Source organism: Streptopelia decaocto (genome assembly GCF_964273445.1).
Source record: "Streptopelia decaocto genome assembly, chromosome: 2".
Taxonomy (NCBI): domain Eukaryota; kingdom Metazoa; phylum Chordata; class Aves; order Columbiformes; family Columbidae; genus Streptopelia; species Streptopelia decaocto.
This window is the reverse complement of record NC_138655.1, coordinates 130,196,964-130,222,062: the sequence shown is the minus strand read 5'-3', so window position 1 is coordinate 130,222,062 and position 25,099 is coordinate 130,196,964. Positions and strand designations below refer to the sequence as shown.

At 42.4% G+C, this 25,099-nt stretch overlaps 1 protein-coding gene across 5 annotated transcripts in view; it reads right to left on the bottom strand.

Moving 5' to 3' along the window:
• The window catches only part of RAPGEF5 (Rap guanine nucleotide exchange factor 5), a 194,007-nt gene that overhangs the window by 91,067 nt on the left and 77,841 nt on the right, over positions 1-25,099 (bottom strand). For all 5 annotated transcript variants that reach the window (XM_082047112.1, XM_082047108.1, XM_082047109.1 and 2 more), the window contains exons 10-11: positions 6,951-7,054; positions 6,528-6,616 (exon numbers count right to left, since the gene is read on the bottom strand). In XM_082047112.1, the coding sequence (XP_081903238.1) occupies positions 6,528-6,616; positions 6,951-7,054 (193 nt within the window). The remainder of the gene's footprint in view (positions 1-6,527; positions 6,617-6,950; positions 7,055-25,099) is intronic.

Sequence of the window (25,099 nt, the reverse complement as noted above, 5' to 3'; positions counted from 1 at the left end):
CACTGAATATGTATAATAAGGATTTCCTTTTCTCTATTTTAGAAAATGCATTACTTTGCATTTTTCAAACTTGGATCTCATCTGCAATTTTATCTCACAGTCACACATTTTTATTCCTTTCATCTTTCTTCAGCCAAAGGGCTGGTTTGAGGGACCTCACTCCCCAATCATTTTCCCAGTCCTGCACTGCCCCTTTTTCCCTACTTCCATGAGACTATTTTTGAGTTGGATCAGCTTCCTGATCTCACTCACCTTGCAGAGACACCCAAGCAAAGTTTGTCAGTATGACGGCAGGACAACATGACAGCTCGAACCTCGAACAGGCAGTCAGAGTGGGAATCACAGGTTGTACAAGAACATAACCTTGTTATGGCCAGCAAAGGTGAAACAGTTCTATCATTTATCATGAGATCCTCAATCATTTAATTTTATCAGCACATTCTGTTACCCCAGTTTTCATCCCACACTCAGCAGCACCCAGTCTTTGATGGTGACGTCTCTCCATTTTAAACACTGACAATTCACTCTTACCTTTCATTTTCTGTCTTTTAAGTCATCATCAGTCCTGAAAAGCACCTCCTCCCTTATCAAAAGGATCTTTAAATTTCTTTTAGGTTTTTTGGCAAGGGATTTTATCAAAAGGATTCTGGAAATACGAATATAAGATATAGGCAGACCAGATGATACATACCCTCATACTCCCACTTCTCTCTGAAATAAAAACCATTTCCCTTCCCTCAGTATGACATTTCTGCATGCATTTCTTCCTTCTACTTTTAATGTAATGCCACCCAATTTCCCAGCACAAAGTCATTACTTTATGCTGCAGTTTTGCATCTCATCAAACTCCTGCAAGCAAGTCCAGCTTCTGGAGATACCAGTCCTTCACCCCTGCCATCCTCACCTGCATATCTCCCATTCTGTAGCACCCTCTCCCTGTGTCAGGAGCAAACTTTGTGCCACTGACAAACTAAGTGGATCAGGAAATGGATCCATCTTAAAACTAATAATTCAGTATTCCCTTGGTTAGTATCAACTGGGACCAGCTCCCTACTCAAGTCGACCACAGAATAAGACAACAGGCTGCAGAGCCACAGAGGGACCAGCGCAGTGGCAGGAATGAGTGGCTGGGGAAGGCTGAGCTGCTGCTTTAGACTACAGCACCAGTTTATGGTGGAATAACATATTGGTAAAATGACAACCTTATTGCTTAGACGTTCCCCAAATAGAACCATTTATTTTAATTGGCATCACATTTTCCACCTCCCTCTGCCACTGATTTATATGATAGATTACAAACCACTGTTAAAGGAGTTCAGCAGTTTCATATCTGAGCTCCTTTGGAAGTCTTTGGGGAGTAACATCTGATCCTGGTGATTTGTTACTATTCATTTTATTGATTTATTCTAAACCTCTTCTACTGACACTCCCATTTGAGACAGTTTAGACTCACGCTACATGAAGCAATGGTCCTGTGTGAGAACCTAACCTCCCCAAGTTCTCTCACATTGACCAGTGAGATAAATGATTATTTTAGTTTCTCTGCTATTCTTACACTGATGTTGCTCCATGCATGTCAACTCTGCTAAACGCATTCCTTTCCTATGGGCATGGCAGTAATATGCATTTAGCCCACTCAGTTCACAAAGCTTTCCTAAGACTTTGGGGAAAAGTTTACAAAATCCCTCAAAATGATGACAGACAACATGTCATTAAAAAGGACTGGTAAGAAGAAGGGTTAGCGGGCATTTATTCTCTCCATCCTAAAAGCTGGAAGATAGGATCATGAAGTGTTGAGCAAGTATTTATTCTCCTTGACATCAGTCCACATGCATCAGATACATTCACGTTGATTGCATGGCAGTCAAAGGAGTACATTTTTTAACATCTTTTACTCCTCAGTAATAAAGCACAGTGAGCAAGAGTCCTAACAGCATCCTTTATAGCTAAGAAACAAACAAACAAACAAACAAAAAAAATAATTGGACTTTTTCTCTTGTATTATTAAACAAAAGAAAACATCTAGAAAAGGCAGAACTGTATCCCTTTTTTTGCAACATCATTTAGCAACTGACTACAATCAGCTCATGCAAGATAGTACCATTCCCCTAAAAGGCCACATATACAGTTCCTCAGAGTGTGCCATTAGCCAACATCAAAGCAATGTCATTCATGGAAGTGTAGACACAGAATAGATTAAACAAAAGCAACCCTTACTACACAGCACTTCTAGGACAAAAAAACATGGTGTGAGCGCCCCACCTAGACGCCACGGTATGACCCCAAAGCTAAAACTGCTTCTTCATGACAGCATAAAGTTCCCACCAATACAAGGACCATCCACAGTCCAAGATAAGGTGGCTCAGCATGGTACAAAAGTCATTACTCCTTTCTTTTCCTATTCCTAAGACATCCAGACCATATCTACAGCTTTCTACATCAGTTTTAGCTACATCATAAGGATTCATCTTTTTTTTTTTCTGTCCTGTTAAGACTTTCAGCATCAAAGATCCTACTTTTGTGATAGCCTGTTTAACAAAAGTATCATGCCTGCCTTTGCCGCTATTTCTTTCACCCAGTTCATTAAAAAGATACATCACTTAAGACCAACACCACCACATAGTGCTCCATTTTTCATTTACATTATTTCTCTTGGTCTCCATTTCCCACTGCTTCTTGCCCTCAAAGACCTTCACAAATCAATCTCTTCTCTCCCTACTCATTTCCTAACATTAATGCCCCAGTAGGGAGGTAAAAGACAGGTGGTGTCATCAGATGGGAGGAGGGAGATTATGTTCTGCTTCAGCAATGTTCTGCTTAAGTTGCCTGAGACGTGGCCCAGTGGCCTGAAGGATTCAGGCAGGCTTGAGAAGAAGCAGTGGATGTGATGATCACTGTGTCATTCCAGAGGCTGCCAAACGTTGAATGCACTCAGTGTGAGGCAAGATGGTACGTTTGAACAGAGGCAAATCAGAGGATACTCCAAAGACTAGATCAGGATAATATCCACAGAAGGAGATGCTGCTAATGCCCAAGAAATAGAAACTTTTGCAGAAGAGGACAACAATTTTGAAAGAAATGTTGTAATCAATGGGAAGGTATTAGAGATACTGAAACACTAAGATTTGGCCTGTAGAAGATTATTTGTTCAAATCCCTCTCCTTGATAAGGATTAGCCCAGGAGGTATGCCTTGCATTTTCTGCCTGGATATAAATATATTTGAAGTGTCTCACTCTATTCAATTTTTAAAACTTCAAATCGCCCTCTAAAGTACACACTCAGCAGACATCCCCCAGTCATTCCAACAACTTTAGAGATGACTCAGAAAAGTTGTTCATTACAGAAATTTAAAATCTCCAGCCATCTCACAGTTGGAAACAAGAACAGTCATCTTAGTGGTTGGTGCATTACAGTTTATAGTAAATCAGTGAGATGAAAGGTTTCTCCCTTTGAGACAGAAGGCTGGCAAGACTTTATTACTGGTAAGCTCCAATTTAAGATAATGCCACAAGAACTCACATACACTCTCTGACTTAGTAATCACAAAAAAAACCTCAGTCATTAAACTGTTATTAAGTAGCTATGCTTACAGAGTCTGGGAGACCTCAGGCTTTCTAGACATCCTTGCCTACAGAAGTCATCTGAGCAATAGACTAAGTCTAATTGTGCGCATTGCAATGTCCCCTTTAGTGTCCTCAGTTGCTATGATGGTGTTTAGCCACATCACAGACACTGGGACTCTTCTTCAGATAGGGTAAGAGAAGGCGTCCCCATGATTTTTTTATAGCAGAGGACACTGCAGCAGAGTGTTTAAGGTACCTTGCTACATGTTCAGTGGCAGCTGAAGGGAGCCTCAGGCCTGGGCAGGAGCCCAGTTTAATTTATTCCAGACCAGCAACAAAGTTCCCCTTTACTCTCCCAGCTGCATGTGGTACCTGCTGACTTGGGCTAGAAAATGGAGGACGGCTGGGGGCAATACGTGGGGTATCATCCCGCTGTATCAGTGTTTATAAAAAGCCATGCTCCATGACCATGCTAGCTCCCAGAGAGAGTGGATTTTTATTTATTTATTTTTTTAATGACCACAGAAGATTGCAGTTATGATCTCTTATATGAAGGGTGGGAATAAAAACATGCAGAGCATCCCTCCTTGGGAAGCAGTGCAAAGGGTCAAACAGAACAACAGCCCCCTGTGCACCAGCATATGTAAGAACAGCACTTTCCCATGTTTTTTACAGACACAAATAAGCAAACCAGGTTGGGGACTGCAGGGAAAATGGGAGGCCAAGGAAGTCATCCTGGAACCGGCAAACTGACAGCAGGAGCAGCAACTGGGTACAACAACATCATCCTTTCATGTTCTGCAAAGCTACGCCTGCTAAAACACAAGCCTGTGGGACTGTGCAATTTGACCGTCCTCTTGAGACGGGACAGGCCGAAACTACAAAAAGTACAAAGAACAGCAAATCCATGCACACAAGCAGCAGAAGGATGCCTTCAGGTGCACACGTAAAGATGCACATATATACAGTTGATACTCCATACTTACTCACGCCAAATGCCACTCAGGCTGAAAAACAGACTGATAAAAACCATCACAGGGGCATCCACCACATAAGACACTGGGCAACATAACGCCCAAAGTCTTTTATTTTGATGAAGTTCTATTTAACCAGATTAATAAAGTCAGAAGAAAAGAGTACATTCTGAACTACCCTTGAGGGTAGTGGAGGGCCGCTGGGCAAGGTTTAGCACACTTCTTTGTGATGGCAAAAAAAAAGCCACAGCCACTTTGTTCTGTCCCTGGGATCCAGTTAATCCTGGCTACAGGGCAGAGCTAATTGTTTCTTTCTAAAAGGAGTTAGGATAAGGCAGAAGAGGTGAGGGGAAGCCAATCAACCTTTAAAAACATTACCATCTACAAACCAAGCAAGTACTGGTTTAGCATTTGTTTTGAGGGCAGTTTACCAGCCCTTCTCTGTAATAATAAGAACAGGTTTATGAACAGCCTCCTGCTGATGGGAGGGAAAAAGAGCAAAAAGAAAGAAAAGGTAGTACAAATGTGAATGTATGCAGAGTCTAATGCTTAATATAGGGAGTGTTTTGTATTTACAAACACTGAAATATAGTGCAGAGCACTAGTGAAAATCTCGTTGTTTTCCAGCAAGACTGGGAGCTTATAGAAAAAGGATGAAGCAGACTATAAAGACGAGGAGCCAATATTCCTCAATCTGCATATGAAAAACGTTAATGGGGAAAACTCACTCTGGATCTGATTTGACCTTAAAGGTCCAACGAAAGACCCACACTATACACTGCCTAAAAGCTGGCTCATGTAAATTACATCCACAACTAGTCTGAGGGCATCTGTGGAAGGAAAACAATCACAGCCTCTCTCTGCACTAAATATTAATGTCTAGGCAGACAAAAGCAGCACCAGGAATACTGTAATAATATCACTAGCAGACACCCTGTGTTTCTCGGGGGCATTCAGACATCAGCCCTAGGAATACGTCTATTGTCCCACATTAAACTAATGACTTGTTTCGAGAACCCAATCCTGACGTTCCTCTAGGAATCACAGATGTTATTTATATTTTCAGCCACTTAAAAAGATTAAAGTGTGTTCATTCTCAGTAATCTCATTTGCAGAGAGAGATATATACAGATATATACAGAAGCAGCATTTTAACCCTATGGGGAATGATGAAATGCACAGCTCCATTTACAGCCAGCTGCCTTCCGCAGCTCTTCAGTATTTGGGACCTCCAAAAGTCTCACCAGCCTGGCTGCTTTCACTAAAACTATCTATGAATTGCGGGTTGCAGGAACTTCTGATGGACTACCCCAGGAGCTCTTGGTGACAGCAAGCTGTGTATAGAGCCAAGAGATCCAGCTGAAAATTAAACTGCATGTCAGGTAGCCCGATCAATATAATAATTGCTCGAGGCTAGAATAAATTACAGTTTCTGGTTGAAGACACACACGTACAGCACCAGGCGATACACTGTGTCCTGGGTTATGAGAAAATTTATAAACCGTGCTTGTGAAACAGAAGATGTGTCAAAGTACTTGGGTGGTGGCAAAATGGGTACTTGGCCAGGAGGCTGAAGTGCACAGCAAGTATTGTGATCAATGTAATAGCTGCAGGCTATAAGGAATAGCAGTCTCTGCCTGGAGATACACGGGAGCTCCACAACGCACACCGCAGACTGAGCTACCCAGGCAGCAGAGAAAGACGAATACAAAAAAAAAGGTTTAAGTTTCTGCTAAGTACGTGCGGCTCCTGAGCGGCTTCGCTAACTGCTGGAGCTGCTGCCCCGAGGCCGGGTGCCCCGCTTCGCCACCTGCCCACATTGCCCCGGGCTGCACATCAGGCTGGCAGCTGGCTTTCGGCCGGGGATGCCCGGGAGCGACCCCGTCGCCTCGCCGCTCTGCTGGCACCGCGATCTCTCCCCCATTCCCGCACAGGACCGGGAACAAGCGCTTCCCCGGCCGCCGCCTCCCCGCCGGGCTCGCTCCTTACCCGTCTCCTTGTCCTGCGCGGCTTCCAGGTGCAGGTCGCTGAGGAGATGCTCCAAAATCTTCTCCGGCGTCCCTGACACCACCACGTATCTGTCGGAAAGCAGAGAGTCCCCGGAGTCATCCTCGGTGGAGGACTGCGAGCGGCTGCTCCACTCGTCCTCCTCGTCCTCCTCATCGATGTACTTGAAGTAAGGCACGTCGAAGGTGGGCAGCGGCCGCTCCCCGCCGCGACCCGCCAGCGCCTCGGGCACCCGCACCCTGCCGCTCCCCATGGCGCCCCGCTCCCACCGCGCCGCCCCACTCAGGCGCGTCCCCCGGGAGCCATCGCCCTGCCCGGGGCCGCCCTCCCGCCCGATGCCTCCGCTGCCGCGGAGCCCGGCCCGGCCGGCCCAGCCCCGCGCTCCCGGGGCCGCGCAAGCCTTACCTCCCGCGCCGCTCGGGGGCCGGGCTGCGTGACCACACCTTCCGCAGCACCAGCGCTGCGCCGGCCTCCTCCCGCGCCCGCTCGCCGCCGCCTCCATCGTCCGCCTTTCGTGCGCAGGGGGCAGAGCAAGAGAGAGAGCGCGGTCAGTGCCCGCCGCCGGCTCTGCCCGGCCGGGTCTCGCCAAAATGTCCAAATCGAGAAGGGGGCTCGTTGCACTGCGGGGCAGAGGGGAGGAACGGGCTGCCCTTTGTAAGCCACACTCGGCATCGTGTGTTGGATTTTAATTCCCAGGAGCGGAGGGAGGCGGAGGGGGCGGGGGATGGCTATGGCTTTCTGTGGCCCCGAGGTGATGGCTTGTTTAATTTCCAGACGGTCAAATCACGCAGGGGACAGGTAACAATAGTCAGAACGCGGCAAGAACTCCCCAGCGCTCCGGTAATACACGAGCAGAATACACCTTCTGTAAAGCTGCTCTCCTGTACTTTAACAAAGACAATGAAACCAGTGGGACAGGCGTGCAGTGTATGCCTCTAAGCATCTCTTAAAATACTCTGTGTACAAATCCCCCTCCCTTTCAACTTTTTAAGTTGGGAAACAAACACCCCAACAGAAAGTAAAGCCCAGTGACCACCTCTTGGTGAATCTTGGCTAAGTTGCGATTTAGACACTGACTTTCTGCTTCCCGGCTCCCTGAAAGGGAAGGGAGCTGAACAATCATCCATTTCTGCACACGCAGCCTGCATCCCCAGAGCAGCTAAACCCAGCTGACTGTGCAGCACAGGAGATGAGGGCTTGCTGCTGACTGAGCAGGGCACATTGAAATATTGAAATACAGCAACCACCAAAGAGCTGCTCACAGCCCCCAGCGAGATCCTCCTCGCACCGGAGGTTGAGCAACACAAAAGAGGCAGCTGTTTCAATGCAAGTACATCCAGTAGTTGCTGTTCCTCTGATTCTGACCTGGTTTAGTTATATCGTCCAGTATGTCAAACGCATGTATAAAGGCAATACATGGTCTACTCAAAGGAGAAAAAACAGCATTTGTGCATCAAGTTCACAGTATCCAGCAGTGACAAAGAATTCAAGTGGACTAAAAATTGCTGAGGAATAGATGTTGGCAAAAGAAGCGAGAGAAACTACTGTATGATCCCCCCCTTGTACTATTTCATTTCTTATTCCAAGACCCAGTGAGTCCGATTGCTGTTTCTGGTTGTCACTGTGGTGCAGGCATGTCCAAATATGCAGCCCCTGCCCTGAAGAAGTTTTCTTTATCAGTAAACATGTAGAATCGATCTATTAAATTTCTGCAAGGTCAGACATACAGGTACTGAGCCAATTAATGTCAGATATTCATTGTAAAACTCCCAGGGGACATTATTGAGCAGCCGCGTTAGAGGAATACTGATGCATAATTGTAATCTTTCATTCACTGGCTGTGTTTTTTTGTTGCCTACATATTTGAAAAACTGCAATGAAAGAAGCAGCAAAAGAGAAAGAAAGGAAGAACAAGAAACAGGTGCAGCATTAAAGCAATTCAGTAACAAGGAGTTTTATCCAAACAAATCTCTCAATTTCTCTGTCTTTTCTCTGGCATCCTCTAAAACAGCCCTGATCCTCATTTCCCCATGCTTACTGACATTCCAAACTGCAGCACATATGGGGCATATATGTGATGTATGGTGCTGTATTTGTACAAAACATCTATTTCCACATATATGGGAATGGATTTTAAGCATACCCATATATATTACATACACAAGCAGCTGGCAGCAACTCAACAGGGAGCACTGGGAGGGCAAAAGCTCCCTCATACTGAAAGGACATTAACAATGATTGTCCTGGAAGACCATGTTCCTGCTTCAGCATCTCACAAAGCAGAAACATTTTCAATAAACCTTTTGGGTAATTGTGCACAAATTAATTGCACAAAGTGCCCCAATGGTGGCATTTTTGTAAGGCTCTTCCTCTTGTCCTTGCCTGTTTGATCAATTTCAAGGAAAAGAAAAATCATTTTATCAGGAAAGACTAAAATTGTGCAAAACCAAGGCCAATAAGATTCAGTTCGGATTTTCATTACCTATAATTTCCAAAAAAAGGAGAGGGATAGAGAATTGCTATATGTTGATGTCTTCTGTTAAAAACAATTTCACTTTAAGGGAAGAATTATTATTTCATTAAAATCCCACTTATGCATGACATATTTTTGTATTCAGTCAGAGCCTTTAATCACACCACAAGCAACGACAATTAACCTGAACACAGCAAAACACAAAGACAAGTCTTATTTATTTCCCCAATTTTTACAAGTTCTGATTTCACTAGGGATATTACTCTAAAATGACATCAAGGCACGCTTCATTTATCGGAATCTTGAATGGCCTGTGAAATAATCCATTCTTGCTGGAAGAAAACTGGGCTGCTCTCAGCGTGCTCCAGTAGCAGATGAAGAGGAGGATGCAAAGGGGCCCCCAAGTGACAGCAGCATGTACTGAAGAGGAAGGCAGCACCCTTTCCAAGTCCCTGTAAATCAGCAGACTGACTCAAGAGACATTCTCATCATACCAATTAACAACAAAGCTGCCGGGCAGTTTTTCAGACCATTATGCAGGCCCTTGGCTAAAGAAACCTGCACTGACCACACAGGAGCAGACTGACCCAACATCACCATCTCTCTCATTCTATGGCCAGGCAGATGAATTGAAGCAGAGAGGCCACTGTAGGGTCATTGCAGATCAGCAGCAGAATCACAGTTCAAACTCTGGTGATGCTACACTGCCACCTCAGCTTTGCGCCTTCCAATGCTGCGTATTTGACATTTACTTCCCCCCACAAGTGCAGAGGGTGGGAAATGACTCCCAGCAGCCTGGGTCAGGATAAGTTTGGACCTGTGCTTCTGCAGAGGTGGGACAGAAGCAGGGAGAGCACCAGAGATATCCCAGAGGTTAATCACTGTCTCACATCACATGTGGCCTTGACCAAGTCACTTGTGGAGACTCTCCCTGTCTCAGCTGTCCCTTCGAAAGCACCATTCGCATCCTGCTTGGATGTTAAAATCAATCCCTGGTGCACATTACCTACTACCAGGAAATTTAGCTAGTGTTCATGAAGCTCTGTGTGTGTCAACCATTATATTTCACATTTATTACAGCTTTTAATTAATCATCTCTAGATAGCTAAACACAGCGCTATCAACCTCTACGTCACTTTCCAGCAGGAGTTTTAAGTAAACACTAAGGCCCTCTGGACTCAGCAGATCTTCCAACCAATATTATGGTCAATTTTCCACTCCTCTCATCCATCTTTCTAATACTGAGATAAGCCATTTATCTCCCAGCTAATATATTTTAACAGCAGACAAGTGCTACCTTTATTTTCAGCATGAAAGGAACCCTGGGGTGGTATAAATATTTATATGCTTATAGGAATGAAACAGCTGGAAGCCCTTGCTTAGCGGGCCTTAACTTGTGCAGGTTACGCTTTGCATGAGCAGGAATATGACCCAGTGAATTACCACCAGGGCAGAAGAAAGCAGAGGTACGTACAGTAGTGTTGCAAACAGCCGCGGCATGCCGGCTTCCTTACGGAAGACGTTAGGTTTCTGGGTTATTTGCAATTGACAGGGAAAAATCTGATCTCTGGCCAGAGTAACCAATAATTTTTGTATCAGTCAGGGATATTTCCATGTCCCTTGAATTCCTGAGTTTGGCTTTTAATTAATTAAAAGACAAACCAACACCCAGAATGTGCTGCCTCCCCTCTTCCTAGGAGACATATCCAGTGCTAGGAATAGCGTTGAAAAGCTGTTCTACCTTCTAACAGCTTTCTAATAGGAAAAACAAAACAAAACAGTATGGTCTACAATAGACACTGTATATTCAGAACTCTGCCTTACTGAAAAGAAATTGCATTTTCACATCAGTAGATCGAGAGAGGTCCTCCTTCCCCTCTACTCCGCCCTGGTGAGACCCCATCTGGAATATTGTGTCCAGTTCTGGGCCCCTCAGTTCAAGAAGGACAGGGAACTGCTGGAGAGGGTCCAGCGTAGGGCAACAAAGATGATGAAGGGAGTGGAGCATCTCCCTTATGAAGAAAGGCTGAGGGAGCTGGGTCTCTTTAGTTTGGAGAAGAGGAGACTGAGGGGTGACCTTATTAATGTTTATAAATATATATAGGGTGAGTGCCATGAGGATGGAGCCAGGCTCTTCTCGGTGGCAAACAATGATAGGACAAGGGGTAATGGGATCAAGCTGGAACACAAGAGGTTCCACATAAATTTGAGAAAAAACTTCTTCTCAGTGAGGGTGACAGAGCACTGGAACAGGCTGCCCAGGGGGGTTGTGGAGTCTCCTTCTCTGGAGACATTCAAAACCCACCTGGACATGTTCCTGTGCGACCTCACCTAGGCGTTCCTGCTCCAGCAGGGGCATTGGACTAGATGATCTTTTGAAGTCCCTTCCAATCCCAAACATACTGTGATACTGTGGTCATTCCTCCACATGACAGGATACCTGTGCAAAGATTTATTTCTTTATCTTACCCATTACTGAAGTGCCTGTTAGGTCAAAACACCCCTAACTAGCCATGCAAAATAGGCACTTGCCAATGACAGAATTTTTCTTCAACATCTCTTCATCTGCTTCTTTAAAAAAGGGATCAGACCCAGAGCTACCTTGGTAAATCCCAGACCCAGAGAGATTCCCACATTGCTGGTTCCAATGGATAAAGAATAATACAGCAATTAAGAGATAACCTGACTAAACTTAATGTAGCTTGGAAAATCCAATCTCCAGACAGATTTTCCTGCTGTCGAACAACGGAGCAAAGGCAAAGTGAATCTTCTTTGGGTAACATGCAAAAAAGCAAACTTTGCACAGGCTACCCACTTCAAAATCACATTAAATAACAAAGACATTGCCTCCTCTAGGAGTTATGGAGGGCAGGAACATTTTGTTTTCATAGCATAATTTGGTACAACTGACTCAACACAATCAGATAATGCTGATCACTTCTGCCTCTATGTATGTCTTTTGATGCTGGTGCCAGGGCATGCCCTTGAGAGGTACGGGAAAAAGCATAAGCGAAGAATTCCTGGGCCTGTTCATGTTCTGAACAGGAACCCGTCCTCCCATAAAGAATCCGTGGAGCTTCCCTGCACCCACACAAAAATTTTTCTGTAAGAGATGTGAAATACAAGAGTGGAGGCTGGAAGTGGGCTCAGAAGCACAAGTGTAAACAGGCTTCTGCTGCAGCACAGGGAAGGTGCCCAAATAGGTGACAGAGAGGGACAAAAGCCATAAAATAACAAGATCCTCATTTCAAAAAAATGATTGTTTTCCTGGGCAGCTATCTTTTTGCTTGGATGCTATAATCAAACCCTGGCATATACTACCTATGCAAAAGAAGAATTACAAGAACATGATGAAGACAGAAAGGTCAAGTCTGAAAACTGCAAAACACCAACTGGTATCTTTTGATTTAGCATTTTTTAATAACACTTTTTGTCTGTTTGTTTTGTTTTGTCTGTTTGTCCTGCTCCTTCACTACATCCTCGTCTGTGGGGACTCTGCAGTACTCACTGCAAAGGCTGGGAGCATGTGCTTCTGCACAGTGACACTGAGGTCCCCAAACTTGCCCACTGAGAACCAGCTTGGACACAGCACAAGTTATAAAGTGGCTTTAGCTCAGAGTTCCCTCCAGGCTCATTACATCCCAGAAGCAGATTCTCGCCATAACAGCAGAGAAAGAAAACCCTTCACAGCTCAGACTGAACACACTCAGAGCTTCCCAAGCCTTCAAATATTAACCTCCAAAGCTCTAAAAACTCTTTACAGAGCATGTACGAACTGCATTTTTTGGCCTCTAACTTGGGTCAGATTTCAGTGAGTATTTATGATGCTGCAAAAAAAACCCAAAAACCAAAAACAAAAAACCAAAACAAACAACAACAACAACAAAAAAACCCAAAAACAAACAAAAACACAAACAAACAAAACAAACAAACAAAAAACCTCACCACTTTACCCCAAAGGGATTTCAGATCCCACTTCAGAAGTATAGGGGCATAAGGGCTCCTGCCAGATTTTTTTTTTCACATAGCAAAACAGTATTTACCTCTAACCTTGCACTTAGCAGCTTCTTAAACTTGTTGACTGCATTTTTCATTAAAAAACTCAATAGGCTGAGGCAGACACCTTTTGGAATAAGCAGATAAGATGAAACAACTCTTAGAAGCAACTGAAAATGAAGTCTTACAATGTGAGGCATTTGCCAATGCTAGTAATAGACAATGAGATGAGTCCTAGCTATAGAATACAAACATATTTATATTACAAACATGAAAGAAGGCTGAAAAGCCCTTAAACCATTCCATTAACAACTTCTCCTGTAAGAGACAGTGTCTCAGACAGCATCTATCAAAAACTAAAGATGATTGCTCGCTTACACTTCACAATGTTTTTCCCTGGAATCAGTTATTGTAAAGACAGTGGAATTAGATTTAAAGTCACCAAAGTAGAAATAGATGTACAAAAATGACCCTATTCTTTATAGGCTTTCCCTCTTTATTTGACAAGAAAATGGAAATGAACACATCACAATTAAAGTGGAGATGGACGACAATATCTCTGATCTCTGTGGATAATCCATCTCAGAATACACTGCTGTATTTCAGTTTCGAGACAAACCAAAATCTGCATTAACAGGCTTGATTTACTTTCAACTACAGAAGGAGAAAAGCATTTCAAAGTCATCAGCATAGCTTATCCAAGCTGTATAAGGAGGAGACTGGTATTTCTTCTGCCATGGTTACCCTCTTTTTATTCTAGAATGATGGAAATAAAAAGCCAGCTACTATTCTAACTCTACTTAAAATATCACAGTGCAAAACATTATCAATGGGACTACCCATTTTGCAGTCAGTTCCATGATCACCACTTTTTCCAAATTTCAAGGGAAAAATTACCTTACAGGACTGAAGGAACATCAACAGTAGCTTTTCATATGGCAATTCTCAAGACTCAAAGAAAAAAAATCTTACACAAGGCTGTGGCATTTTATTTCACTATAAAATGCAGCTCATAGCATAATCATATTAGATTTTATAATTTTTCTCATCTAATGAACTTTTCTCCAGTTCTTCTTTGTACTCTAATATTTTTGTTTCCCTCTGCAGTTGTTAAATCTACTTTCATGAACATGTGCTAATTCACAGTATAATGGGAAAAACAGAAATCCACTAATAATATTAAAATGTCTTATACAATGATTTTGTTTTGCCTCTGAATGACTTCTGACTAGTCTATAAAACCATAAAACACTCTAAGTGATTCAACTACCACCTCCCCCAGCAAAGGGCAGCCAGGGATCATACCAGAACTTCCCGGTGGTCTCATGCTGAGCTATCTGTCCCAGACATGTGCAACAGAGAGACAACATTCGGCTCAAAATAACCTCCTCCATATTTATTAGCTTCACAAGTGATGGTCAAATGAGCACAAGCCACATCATGGAAAAAAAATCAAAAACTTTGTTGCTGAAGCCAATTTGGAATATTGCATCTGATAATACACAGAATAAGCCCTCTTAGAAAAAATGTTAGTGCTGTCATCTGCCTACCAAGTATCTGCAGCAGAGGCAATGTTAATAACAAGTTACCCTTGTAGAGGGGTCAAAAGGACAGTGCTGGTAAAACAGAGATGACAGACAACAGGCATCAGGGAAAAGATTAATATCCCTACACAGTCATACATCAAGGAACTCAATTTTTGCCTGTAATCCCAAAACTGCTGAGAGTAGGATTATTTCTTCTTTTCCTATTACTAAGAAGAAAGAAACCACTCATGGGAATAGGGCACTGCTAAATGTGAGTCCTTATGTGAGCAGAAAGGTTGCACTTAGGTCCTAGCGCAAAAAAAAGCTGTTCCATATGTTCCCAAGCAGTGGTCCCACTGCAAGTGAGACTGGAGTTTCATTCTACAGTGTAAAATCAGTGTAGAGAGAAGAGGAGCTTCACACAGCCTTTCATAGCAGGCTAATAGCAAGAAATGCCCTAAATCGAGACCGAATTTTCTGTACCCCTGACTGGCCCCCAGGTACCTCCCAATATTATCTTTTAAATTGAGAGGACTTTTACAGATGAGGGTTTAATGAGATTAAGCAATACATCTAACATAGCAAAAAGGGTACACTTTCTAAAATGACATAAAAAAAGCATTAGTGGTGTCACAACCACCGAAGTAATGATATCATAACCTTAACACTCCACTTTGTCAGATAATGAAAAATGTCTTTTTAAGACAACTGAAGGCTATGCATTTTGGTTTTCTTTTTCTTGGAGCACATGCTCTTCATAGCTATTAGTAGATAAGTTTGACAGCCTGACAGAGAGCTACCACCTTGGCAAGGACAAGCTAAGAGACCTTCTCTCTGTAACCATGCAAAAGCAGAGGGGAAAAAAGGAGGAGGGAGTAGGGAGAGTGAGACAAAAGACATGAGGATGGTAATAATATTATCATTCTCTCATAGCTGGCAGGGCAGCACTTACTTCAGAAATACTGGGATATTGAAGAACTGCAGGCCTAGAGCATGTGTATTTGTAAAAAAACAAACAACAAGAAAAAAAATGCCAAAAAAACCCCTTGCACCACATCAGGGCAAATTAATGTGGCCACAGAACAAAAGGGGGAGGTGCCAACCATCCCTCCCAGTGGCCTTGCAATCAATGTGGTGGGGTGTGGAGCTGGTTGGAAATTTTCCAATTCAACTTTTTTTTTCCTACTGAAAAAAATGTGGATTCCCTACAACTGGGTTTGAGCAGAAAGCAGGCTGCCGGGCTCCCCTCACCACCTGCACATACTGCCTGCCCCAAGCTGGTAGGGCTTCTGCCTCCCCTGCCCTCTAGGAGCTCATAGGGCCTGGAGCTGCAGCCTGGAGGTCCAGGTCCCCAGGTTTCCAAAGTAAGTGGCAGGAAAATTAAATCTGTATTTCTGCCCTAGGAGAGCTTTGCAATTGTATTATTTTCACCAGAATCAGAATGGAAACTTTTTCGCCCCAAGAATATTAAGTTTCTTGTAGGACAAAATTCAAGCATCATAAGCATCTTCCTTGCATATGCAGATGAAGCAACAGCTCAAGCCCCCAGCTACCTAAAAGTGCTTTGCAGTGATGTCAGTGGCAGTGGATCAGACCTTAGCTGCAGTGATAAGCATGAGAGAAATGATACAAAAACTGCAGGATTTATGTCTTGGCCAGGGAGGGGGAGGACTGCGGAGGATTTGAGGAGGACTGCAGACTTAACCCAGACCCCAGCACTGATAACACATACTGCTGTTGCCACATGCCTTAAGAAAAGAAAAACGGAAGATGATTGACTAGATATACAGGAGTTACACTCGAGAGTAATCTTAACATCAGAAGGGTGGAATTCAAGAAATTATTGGGATATGAGGGGAACTAGATAACAACTTGATTAACAACCAACAGGGCTGGAACTTGGCTTCTACAGCAGCCCCCATGCTTTCACACTAGAAAGAAAACTGCAGAAGATAGCTCAATGTAGCTGATTTAATTTATTAACATGCAGTAATATTCACCTTGGTAAGGACATGTGTACAAAGGCCTTACAACTCTTATAATGGACACAGTGATAAATAAGGTCTCCTGAAGGAATGGAAGAGAGATGGCATTAAGAACGTAACACTGTCAGCCTTATATTGCTCTGATTACCAGAGTTGGGCACGTACAACTTTTAAGTCAAACTGACAAGATCACCAATCCCTTTCTTTGCCTTTCACTCTAATTCATACTTCGTATGAAGTAAAATATTATTTTTAAAAACTGACTTATCCAATTACTATCTGCCAGAGAAACTTTTTTCTCCTGCCTTATGTCCATAGCACCTCTCAATGTTGGCAATGCCACTACTCTAATTAAAAAAATATATATTTTAAAAAATTAAATATATACACTATCTGATTATAAGCCACAATTCCAAACTTGGAAGACTAAATCTTTTACATTAAACTGAGATGCTGCTCATTACATATATCATTCTAAGGCATATATTATTCTGTTGAAGCATTATGCTCAAAGAAGGACGCAACCGTTTTTTCATGAGAGAATATTCAGCAAAGGCCAGGAGCTGGTTCTAGCCTTGTAAATGTTTAAGATAAACTCTAAAGCTGAGAATACTATATAAAGCTCAAGCTCATTATCAGGAACTCCAGAACCAAACTCTCTCACATAGAGGGACACAGGCTTCTAACAGCAAGTGTGAGAAAGCACTGAGTAAAAAGAAAAAATTTAAAAAAACCCCTCCAAAGTTCATGTTTAAAATAAAAACAATTTATTTAACTGCTAGCCCAACAGCAGGTGTTACAAAGTAGAGTTTGTATCCTGTGTTTCAGTGGTTGTTTTCAACTAAGTTAGATATAATGTGGTGATTTCTTTTGAGAAAAGCATACATTGCTATGAATATAATTTTCTTGAGTTTGGATGATGGTTTTATCTCCCTCCAAAATAGCCTGAAATGGCCAGCCTTTTTACTAATGCTTTCTAATGGTTCTTTTCTTGCTAATTAATTCATGCATCTAAATCATTCAAAACCAGACAAGCCACTAATCACTCGCAGACTTAATAACATATCCTAAGTAGACAGCAATGCATAGAGGATGCAATAAGGTTGCCAAAAAGAAAGGCAAAACAAGTCAGGAGGAAAAATAAAGCTCACTCCTTCTACCTAATAGCAGGAGATCTGATTCTGCATTTATTATGTAGATAACGTGCTCACTGACATCAATGAATAGTTTACTATAGAAATGAGAAAAATCAGAGTGTTTCTATACAGCATGCTTTTTCCTAATGTTACACACATGGGAGCAAATTAAAGGCTTCTGTTGGTTTTGGTTTTTTGCTTTGGTACAAGGTTTTTGTCCACATTCAGCAAAAGTAAAAAAAGAAAAGAATGAGGGAGGTGGGAAAGAGTGGGTTAAGCAGTGGTTGTCAGCAATAATTCATTCAAAAGTGGAGATTATAGCACACAATAAATAAATATTATGGCAAGATTGCAACAAGGAAAAGAAGAAGGTGCTTTCTTGCATGTCTATGAAAAGAATACTGCTATAAAATGATAAATTTAATTAAAGTTTCATGTATCGAGGAAAATCGAAGCGTCACAAACAATAAAAATTACCAAAATATATGTCACTCACCACATTATGAAGTAATATTTTGTATTTCTCTCATTTTATGATTTTAAGTGATCCCATATTAAGTTACTTTTATATTGTTCCAGATGGAACCATGTACTTTCATCCTTCTTAACTAGCTACATGCTCTAAAAATATATTTCAGTATGAATGCTGGGAGTTTCTTCTCTGCTTTCTTTAGATTATACAGTCGTACCCAACTTTACGAGGGAGGTAAGTTAGTTATAGCAAGGGCAATCTCAACATTTATTGAAGTTATCGAATGAAAAATGCATCATTACCATGGCAACTGGTAAATCACATGGTGCAATGAGATGCAAGGCATCTTGAGTGAACACTCATCTGTGCACTTGTGTGTCCTCCTCTGCACAGAATGGTTCCTTTGTGGAGGAACATGCATAATTTCACTCTCTTCTACAAAAAGTTGATAGAAGGAATCCAAAATGTAATTTTTGCATGGGGCAATTTCACCAGATCTATCATTAGAATAGGAACAAATATTGGAAAAAAGATGAAACATAGAATGTTTTGCTAGAATTTACTTCAATCAACACCACGGAACCTTACAAATGACAGAGTAAGCCTCTCAAACTCACTTGGCATCCTTGGCATCAGAAGGTCGTTCACAACAGCACTGGAAAAAAATTCTTCCTGACAGCGTGAAGGGCTGCCAGACATGCAGCAGCACATCACACTGGGGCAGCTGGAGCTGTTACGGCCTCCAGCCATCTGCCCCACCCTTCTGATGGGGTGTTGGTGACCCCAAAACAATGGCATCTGGCCTACCCTTGAATCAGCCCTGAACCATACTGCTGCATGTCTTGCCAGGCTCTGATATTATCAGCATCTAATGCACAACCTCTCCCTGAGAGGCCCTCCCCTCATCCCCACTCTTAGCGAGACAACTCTTTCTGGAACAACTCGTTCAAACCACATTGCTCTACTGGCAGTCCCATCTATTAAGTGTCAAACATCCATCTATCCCTGGGTTTTGACTGTACTTCCCTGATGCCCTTTTCTAGATCTTCTTCAGCCACTATCATGCACACACAAGGCTCGTTGCCCATCCTTTTAATTCACCATGAGGTGCAGCATCAAAAACATATTCCCAAGTAATCGCCCTTGCATCACTCCCTTTCTCCTTCCTCAAAATATCTCTTCCTTCTTGACCTTCTGACCGACCTGAAGTGGTGTTACATCTCTAGGGAGAGACAGAAGGCCACATCATGATGCCACTTGCCAGCTTCTGATATCACACTGTATGCACTGTGGTTTCTTCAGCCAGCAGGGGCTCCACTTGGGGATGCAAATGTCCACTGACATGTATCTTCTCCTGATCCCATTGTCTTCCTCACACCACATCCTATTACCATCAGACAGCATAGTATGGACTACACAAACACTGCCAACACTTATGATGACACCTAAGAAGTATCAAAACTGTCACGTATCTCCAACCTTGACTTCCCTTCCTCCATTTCCGTCTTTGATTCCTTCCTGATCTTTATAAAACTATACAAGTTATATAGCTTTCTATAGGTTTATAGTCTTTTTCTGTATAACCTTGAGATCCCATTTAACCGACTTCCTCCTCCTTACTCAGGAAATTATTCTTATGTCATAAATCTCAAAAAGTCACCCTATCTCATAAGTCCTTCCAGTAATGACTTCTTAAACCTGTTTACTTTGTCATTGCTGGGCTCTTCCTTCCCACCCACTTGGTCATTTGCTATTTGACCTGATCTTTGACAGGTAAGAAGATGCCGTGGGTGAAGAGACACGCTCTGGAATTCATCAGCTGTCACACAGCATTTGAGTAAAGGAAAGATAAAGTGAGATGTGTGAACAAATGACCAGGTCTTAACTCCCTAATAGAACCCTGTGGAGAGGGTTACAATATCCAAGTACTCCAGGGAAATAACTAATGATCCTTTGTTCAGTTCAGTCATGTTTCAAAAAGCAATTGCCTGAGTTACTAAGTGCTTGAGACTGCCTCAGTAATTGCAATGATTTATTTTATGCATCATCATAACTACAGCACTAGGTCAGAAGGACTTGTGCCTTATGGATGCCTTGAATTTTAACACAGGCGTTGGAGGATTAGGAGACTGCAGTCAGAAACACAGAGACCACAATGATTTGATGTGGGGGGGAGGGAAGACAAAGTCTTTAAAATCCTAGGTATCTAAACCATTAGGTTTCTTTTGGATTTTTAATAAAATGAATTATATTTTTCAGGTCATCCTAAGCAGAAGTTGCTTACATTTTCCTCTGCTCCCTTAAAGTGCAAGAGGCTACAATCTAATGAACACCTCTCTTAGGATTTTTTTTCCCAGTGTAAGTAGTGAATGTACAGTTCACAGTGTAACTACCCACTCAGTACAGAGAAAAAACAAGCAAACAAACAAGCCTGTTGTCTCTATCTTATACCTCTCTCTACTCCAGAGGAAACTCTCCCTGTGCAAAGCGTGTTTCTTCACCCTACCATTAGTCTCTACTGGTGCCCTGGTTGCCTGTTAACAACCAGCAAAGAGGGGGATGAGACCTTAGGCTCATGAGCATTTACTTGACACAAGAAGTACAATTTTACACAGAGCTACTCACCTGACCTACCAAAACAATGCTGCACCAAAGGATATTTTGTGAGAACACACATCCCTGATGCAGGAGGATGTGTTTGCTCAGCAACAAAAGGGTTTGATTAGCAACTCCTCAGGCATCTCCATCCTCCTGACAACAGTTTAACCCCATTCCCCAGTCACCTTTCCTTTTAGCTATTTGAGGCTTCACTGGCACAGAAGGACATTTTTAAGGATAATGATAATTTGAAGTGCTGTCATCATCAGAACTTTCAGGCTATGAAGATCTTGAAGACACTTCCCCTCTACCCCCATAGAGTTCAAACTCTTCTCCCATGATAACTGAAGTAAAAGCATTGCTAACCTTCAGCACTGTTTTTCCAGTTGCTATTTCAAGGTTAGCAATGTGAAAAATACTAAACTAACCCAGTATTCAAGGTCAAAGTAAAAAATGAAGCAATTATGGTTCACAGTAACTTTCATTCATTTGGTATTCAGGACGCATTCTTTCTGGATATCAAATCACAAAATCATTGCCAATTCATCAGATTTTAAGCTTTAGCTTATTAAAAATTAGACTATGCTAAAAATGAAATGCAGTTTTTTATTTGATCTGATTAAGAAGTTTCTGTACAGCATGATCTAAGCCTCTAATTATCTATATCTCTACATTATCTCAATTGTTATTCCAATATAAGCAAATTTATAACAATGCATTTTAATGAAAAATATATACTAAAAAGTGGTAAAGCAATAGACGTCAAGGAGCTGAATGTCAAGATGCTGAAAATGAAAATGCTTCTCTACATTGTGTGTGCCAGAAAAACAAGAGCTCACATGACATTTGGCAGTGATTTCCCATGATGAAGCAATTCTTCAGGGCCTTCATTTTCGTAAAAGCCCAGCCTATTTAGAGCTAGCTTCTAGCTCCCTGCCCTTAACAATGCCATGCAGATAAAGTTCATTAAATATATTGTTTAAGGTAGGAAAGCAAAGAAGTTTTGCTGTAGCAAGCACTTAACATGTTGATGGCAAATCAGAAGGAAAAAAGTAAAAGGATTGGAACGAATTATTTGGCAGAAAAGCAAAAGTGATACGAGCATATTGATATAACCTGTTGTGCTGCATTAGCAAAATTGTCCAAACGAAGAATCCCCAGAATGGGAACTATTATTGGATCTTTATCAACAGGATATTTTTCAAGCAGGCTGGGCACCCAACCATTTGACGCAGATCTTTTCCATGCACAAGAGCACTGGCATACTGGAAACGACAGTGTTAGTGAATTACAGGGAAAAATGCAAATGCCTTTGATTTTATAGTTAATTTTTACATTACAATGGTCAAGCAACTTTTACAGCTTGTTGATATTTCTGCTGGACTGCTAAACCTTTATTTCTTCTTACATCAGGTAAGACATGAATTTCTAACATAATTACTTGAGTAAATTGCTTTTTTTTTTTTTTTTACTGTTTCTATTCTCAGGGGATCCTTAATACATATTGAACATCACACAAATTAAAAACTATTAGCATTTTAAAACAGCAGTTATATGCATGATGTACTGTATAGCTTTTGTCTAATACAAATATTTACAGTTTACATGTCACTGCAATGAAACCAGTATGTGTTGATTGATTAACCAGTAAATATCAGACAGAATTTAAGTGCACTGCAACAGCAGCTGAAAAGGAAAATGGTATAGTAGAATTGTAGCCTTTTTTCCCTACATAATAGAAAACTAAGTTTTGCACCAGGGAAGAGATAGCCGTATCTGTATGTACACATATGCGTGTCTGTGTGACAGCTGAGGGTGGGAGAGCGAGAACAGATGAATTACAGGGAACATACGGCCACCCAGTGCAAGAATGGAGCAACTATGTTCTACGGGTGGCTGCGGATCCCACACGAATAAGCACAGGTACCCACAGCTATGTTGTAAAATTCAGTTCCTGCATAGGTTCTTACAAGGAAATGTCTAAAATGAAATAAGAGAGGCAGATTATTAGGAGTCTCCTGAAATGAAGGCTATAGCTGCTCCTCTGAAAAAAAATAATAAAAAAATAATAATAAAGGCCACCTTTAAGAAAGTACTTGATTTGGGGTCCCACATTAAAAATCTGTCACCTGAAGAAATCTGTTAGAGTTTAAAAGGGAAGCTTCTTCAGACTAGCTATAGCATCCTTCAGCCAGCCAGTGCACCAAAACTACTCAAACACTACATCAGTGCGAGAGAACATCCCGAGAGCACTCGCTCACAATGCTCCTGACAGCAGGGAAGCAGCACTTCCATGTACAAACAAGGATCTGAGACACAGAGACATTCGATCATTAGCCCAAGGTCCCAGAGGAAGCCTGTGCAGGACGGGAAGTTCCTGAGTCCCCATCTGACACCCCAACTCCACCACCCACCCTTCCTCTTCAGGGAGACAGCTACTGTAACATGTGCCTAGAAAGAGTTATCTGCAAGATAATGCAGTGAAGAGGCAGCCTAAACCTATCATTTTTTCCGTCAGCAGGCACTGGATGGAGAGTAGGGGAAAGGTGATATACACAGCCCTGATGTCCTTGAGGCAGGGGCACAGAAGTTTGTATGAGTCTCAGATGTAATTCCGGAGATTCAGGTTTTGATCTGAAGAACTGAAAAGGAGATTGAAACTTTTCAGAAACTGCTAGATGAAAACCTGATGCCATCTGAAGAGAGGAGGAGGAGGGAAGTGTCAGAACAGATGGGTCACCGGAAAAAGCAGCTTCTTTGTGTTACCAACTGAGACTGTGTGTAAATGACTTGTTATTTCTACAATGTGAAAAAAAGTTCCATAAGTAGTCCTTGTAAGCAATCAGCTTTGCTTTTAGCAAGTTTTGCAGTCTGTTTAATTAATAAACATATACAGCGCATGCACACATAGGCACGTATCTCTGCAGAAGGAGAACCGGGGGGCCACGAGCACCCTACGTTCCTTGGTGGAAGAGGATTCTGCCATATCCTTAGTAAAATCCTGTGAAAGGTCCCAGATGCAGAACGCCATCACCTGCAACATACAGGATTTTGTGGGTTCCCACTGGGGCACTGCTCAAAGTTCTCTGGAAAATCTTGCAATGCCAATGGTAAAGCAGGTAGGACAATCCTCCACTCAGGGTTAATTTACTCCTTCAGCCTCTGCAGGGAACAGGAGGAAAGACCTCAAGGCAAAGGGAGTTTTGTTTAGAAGTCACATGCTTCTTTTACACAAGTTCATCAAACCTAGGAAACCAAAAAGAAATCAATATAGCCCAATGATTAGCTCACTATAGGTACTGTGTACAGACTGACAGATTATTTAGACAGACTGAATCAATGTGTTGATTCCACAGAAAAGATTCAGGTTTCACACATGAGGAGACAAAGCCAGAGTGCTGGCATACTTTCCAGCCTGTACCATCCACACAAGAAAATCCAGGCTTGAATGTGCCTGGTTTTTAGCTTGAAACCTGAACAACAAGGATTTGCATGTGAGAACTAAAATTCTGACCTCTTCACTCCAGCCAGCTCTGATTAGTGTCTTCTCCCATGACCCTGAGCACATCAATTCTCTCTATTAACCTGCTAAATATGGCCAAACAGCATATTTGCAAACACAAAATCAATGTAACTGCTGTAGTTCTATCCACATATATATTTTAAAGGTTCCTGTGGTGAATAATCCCCTACTTGCAATACCAAAAGTATTTGGCAAAAAGGCTTAAACTGATACTGTATTTAATAAATATCAGTGCCTCTAAAAAGGGAAGAGACACTGTGATATTGCAACCAAACAAAAAAGGTGACGAATAATTGCATTCTTTGCTTGTCTCCTACTCTACCAAAAGAGCACGTTCTCCTTTGTTCCTGCCATCACTGGGCTAAGTAGAAAAGCAGGCATGGGTTTATTGCCCCCACCTCCCTGAGAAAATTGAGACAAATTAAGGGACGGGGCTCTCAGTCCAAACACTTCAGGTGAGACAGCAGTGTCAGCCAGGCTGGCAGGGGACAGAGCTGAGGCACCGCACAACCAACAAGAGATTGTGAGCTGTGTGGCTTTCCCTTGATCAAACAAGGCTGTGTACTTCAGCATCACGCCCTGCATTACCCCCTGCTCAGGGCTTGCCCTAGTTCAGAGCTTGGAAATCCATGTAAGGTTTGATCTCCAGCAAGCTGTTAAAGGAAATATCAGCTGCTATTCATGATCTTCCTGAGTTAGGTCATTCTATTATTTTCCTAGTCACCAGATGAGGCTAAAGTACTTTTTCCTGCAACCAGCAAACGCTGTCGCTCCCACACGTCAGAGCCTTCCCTACTCGGATGCGCCCGTTCCAGTGACTGATAAAAAAAGCTGGGAACTGCCCG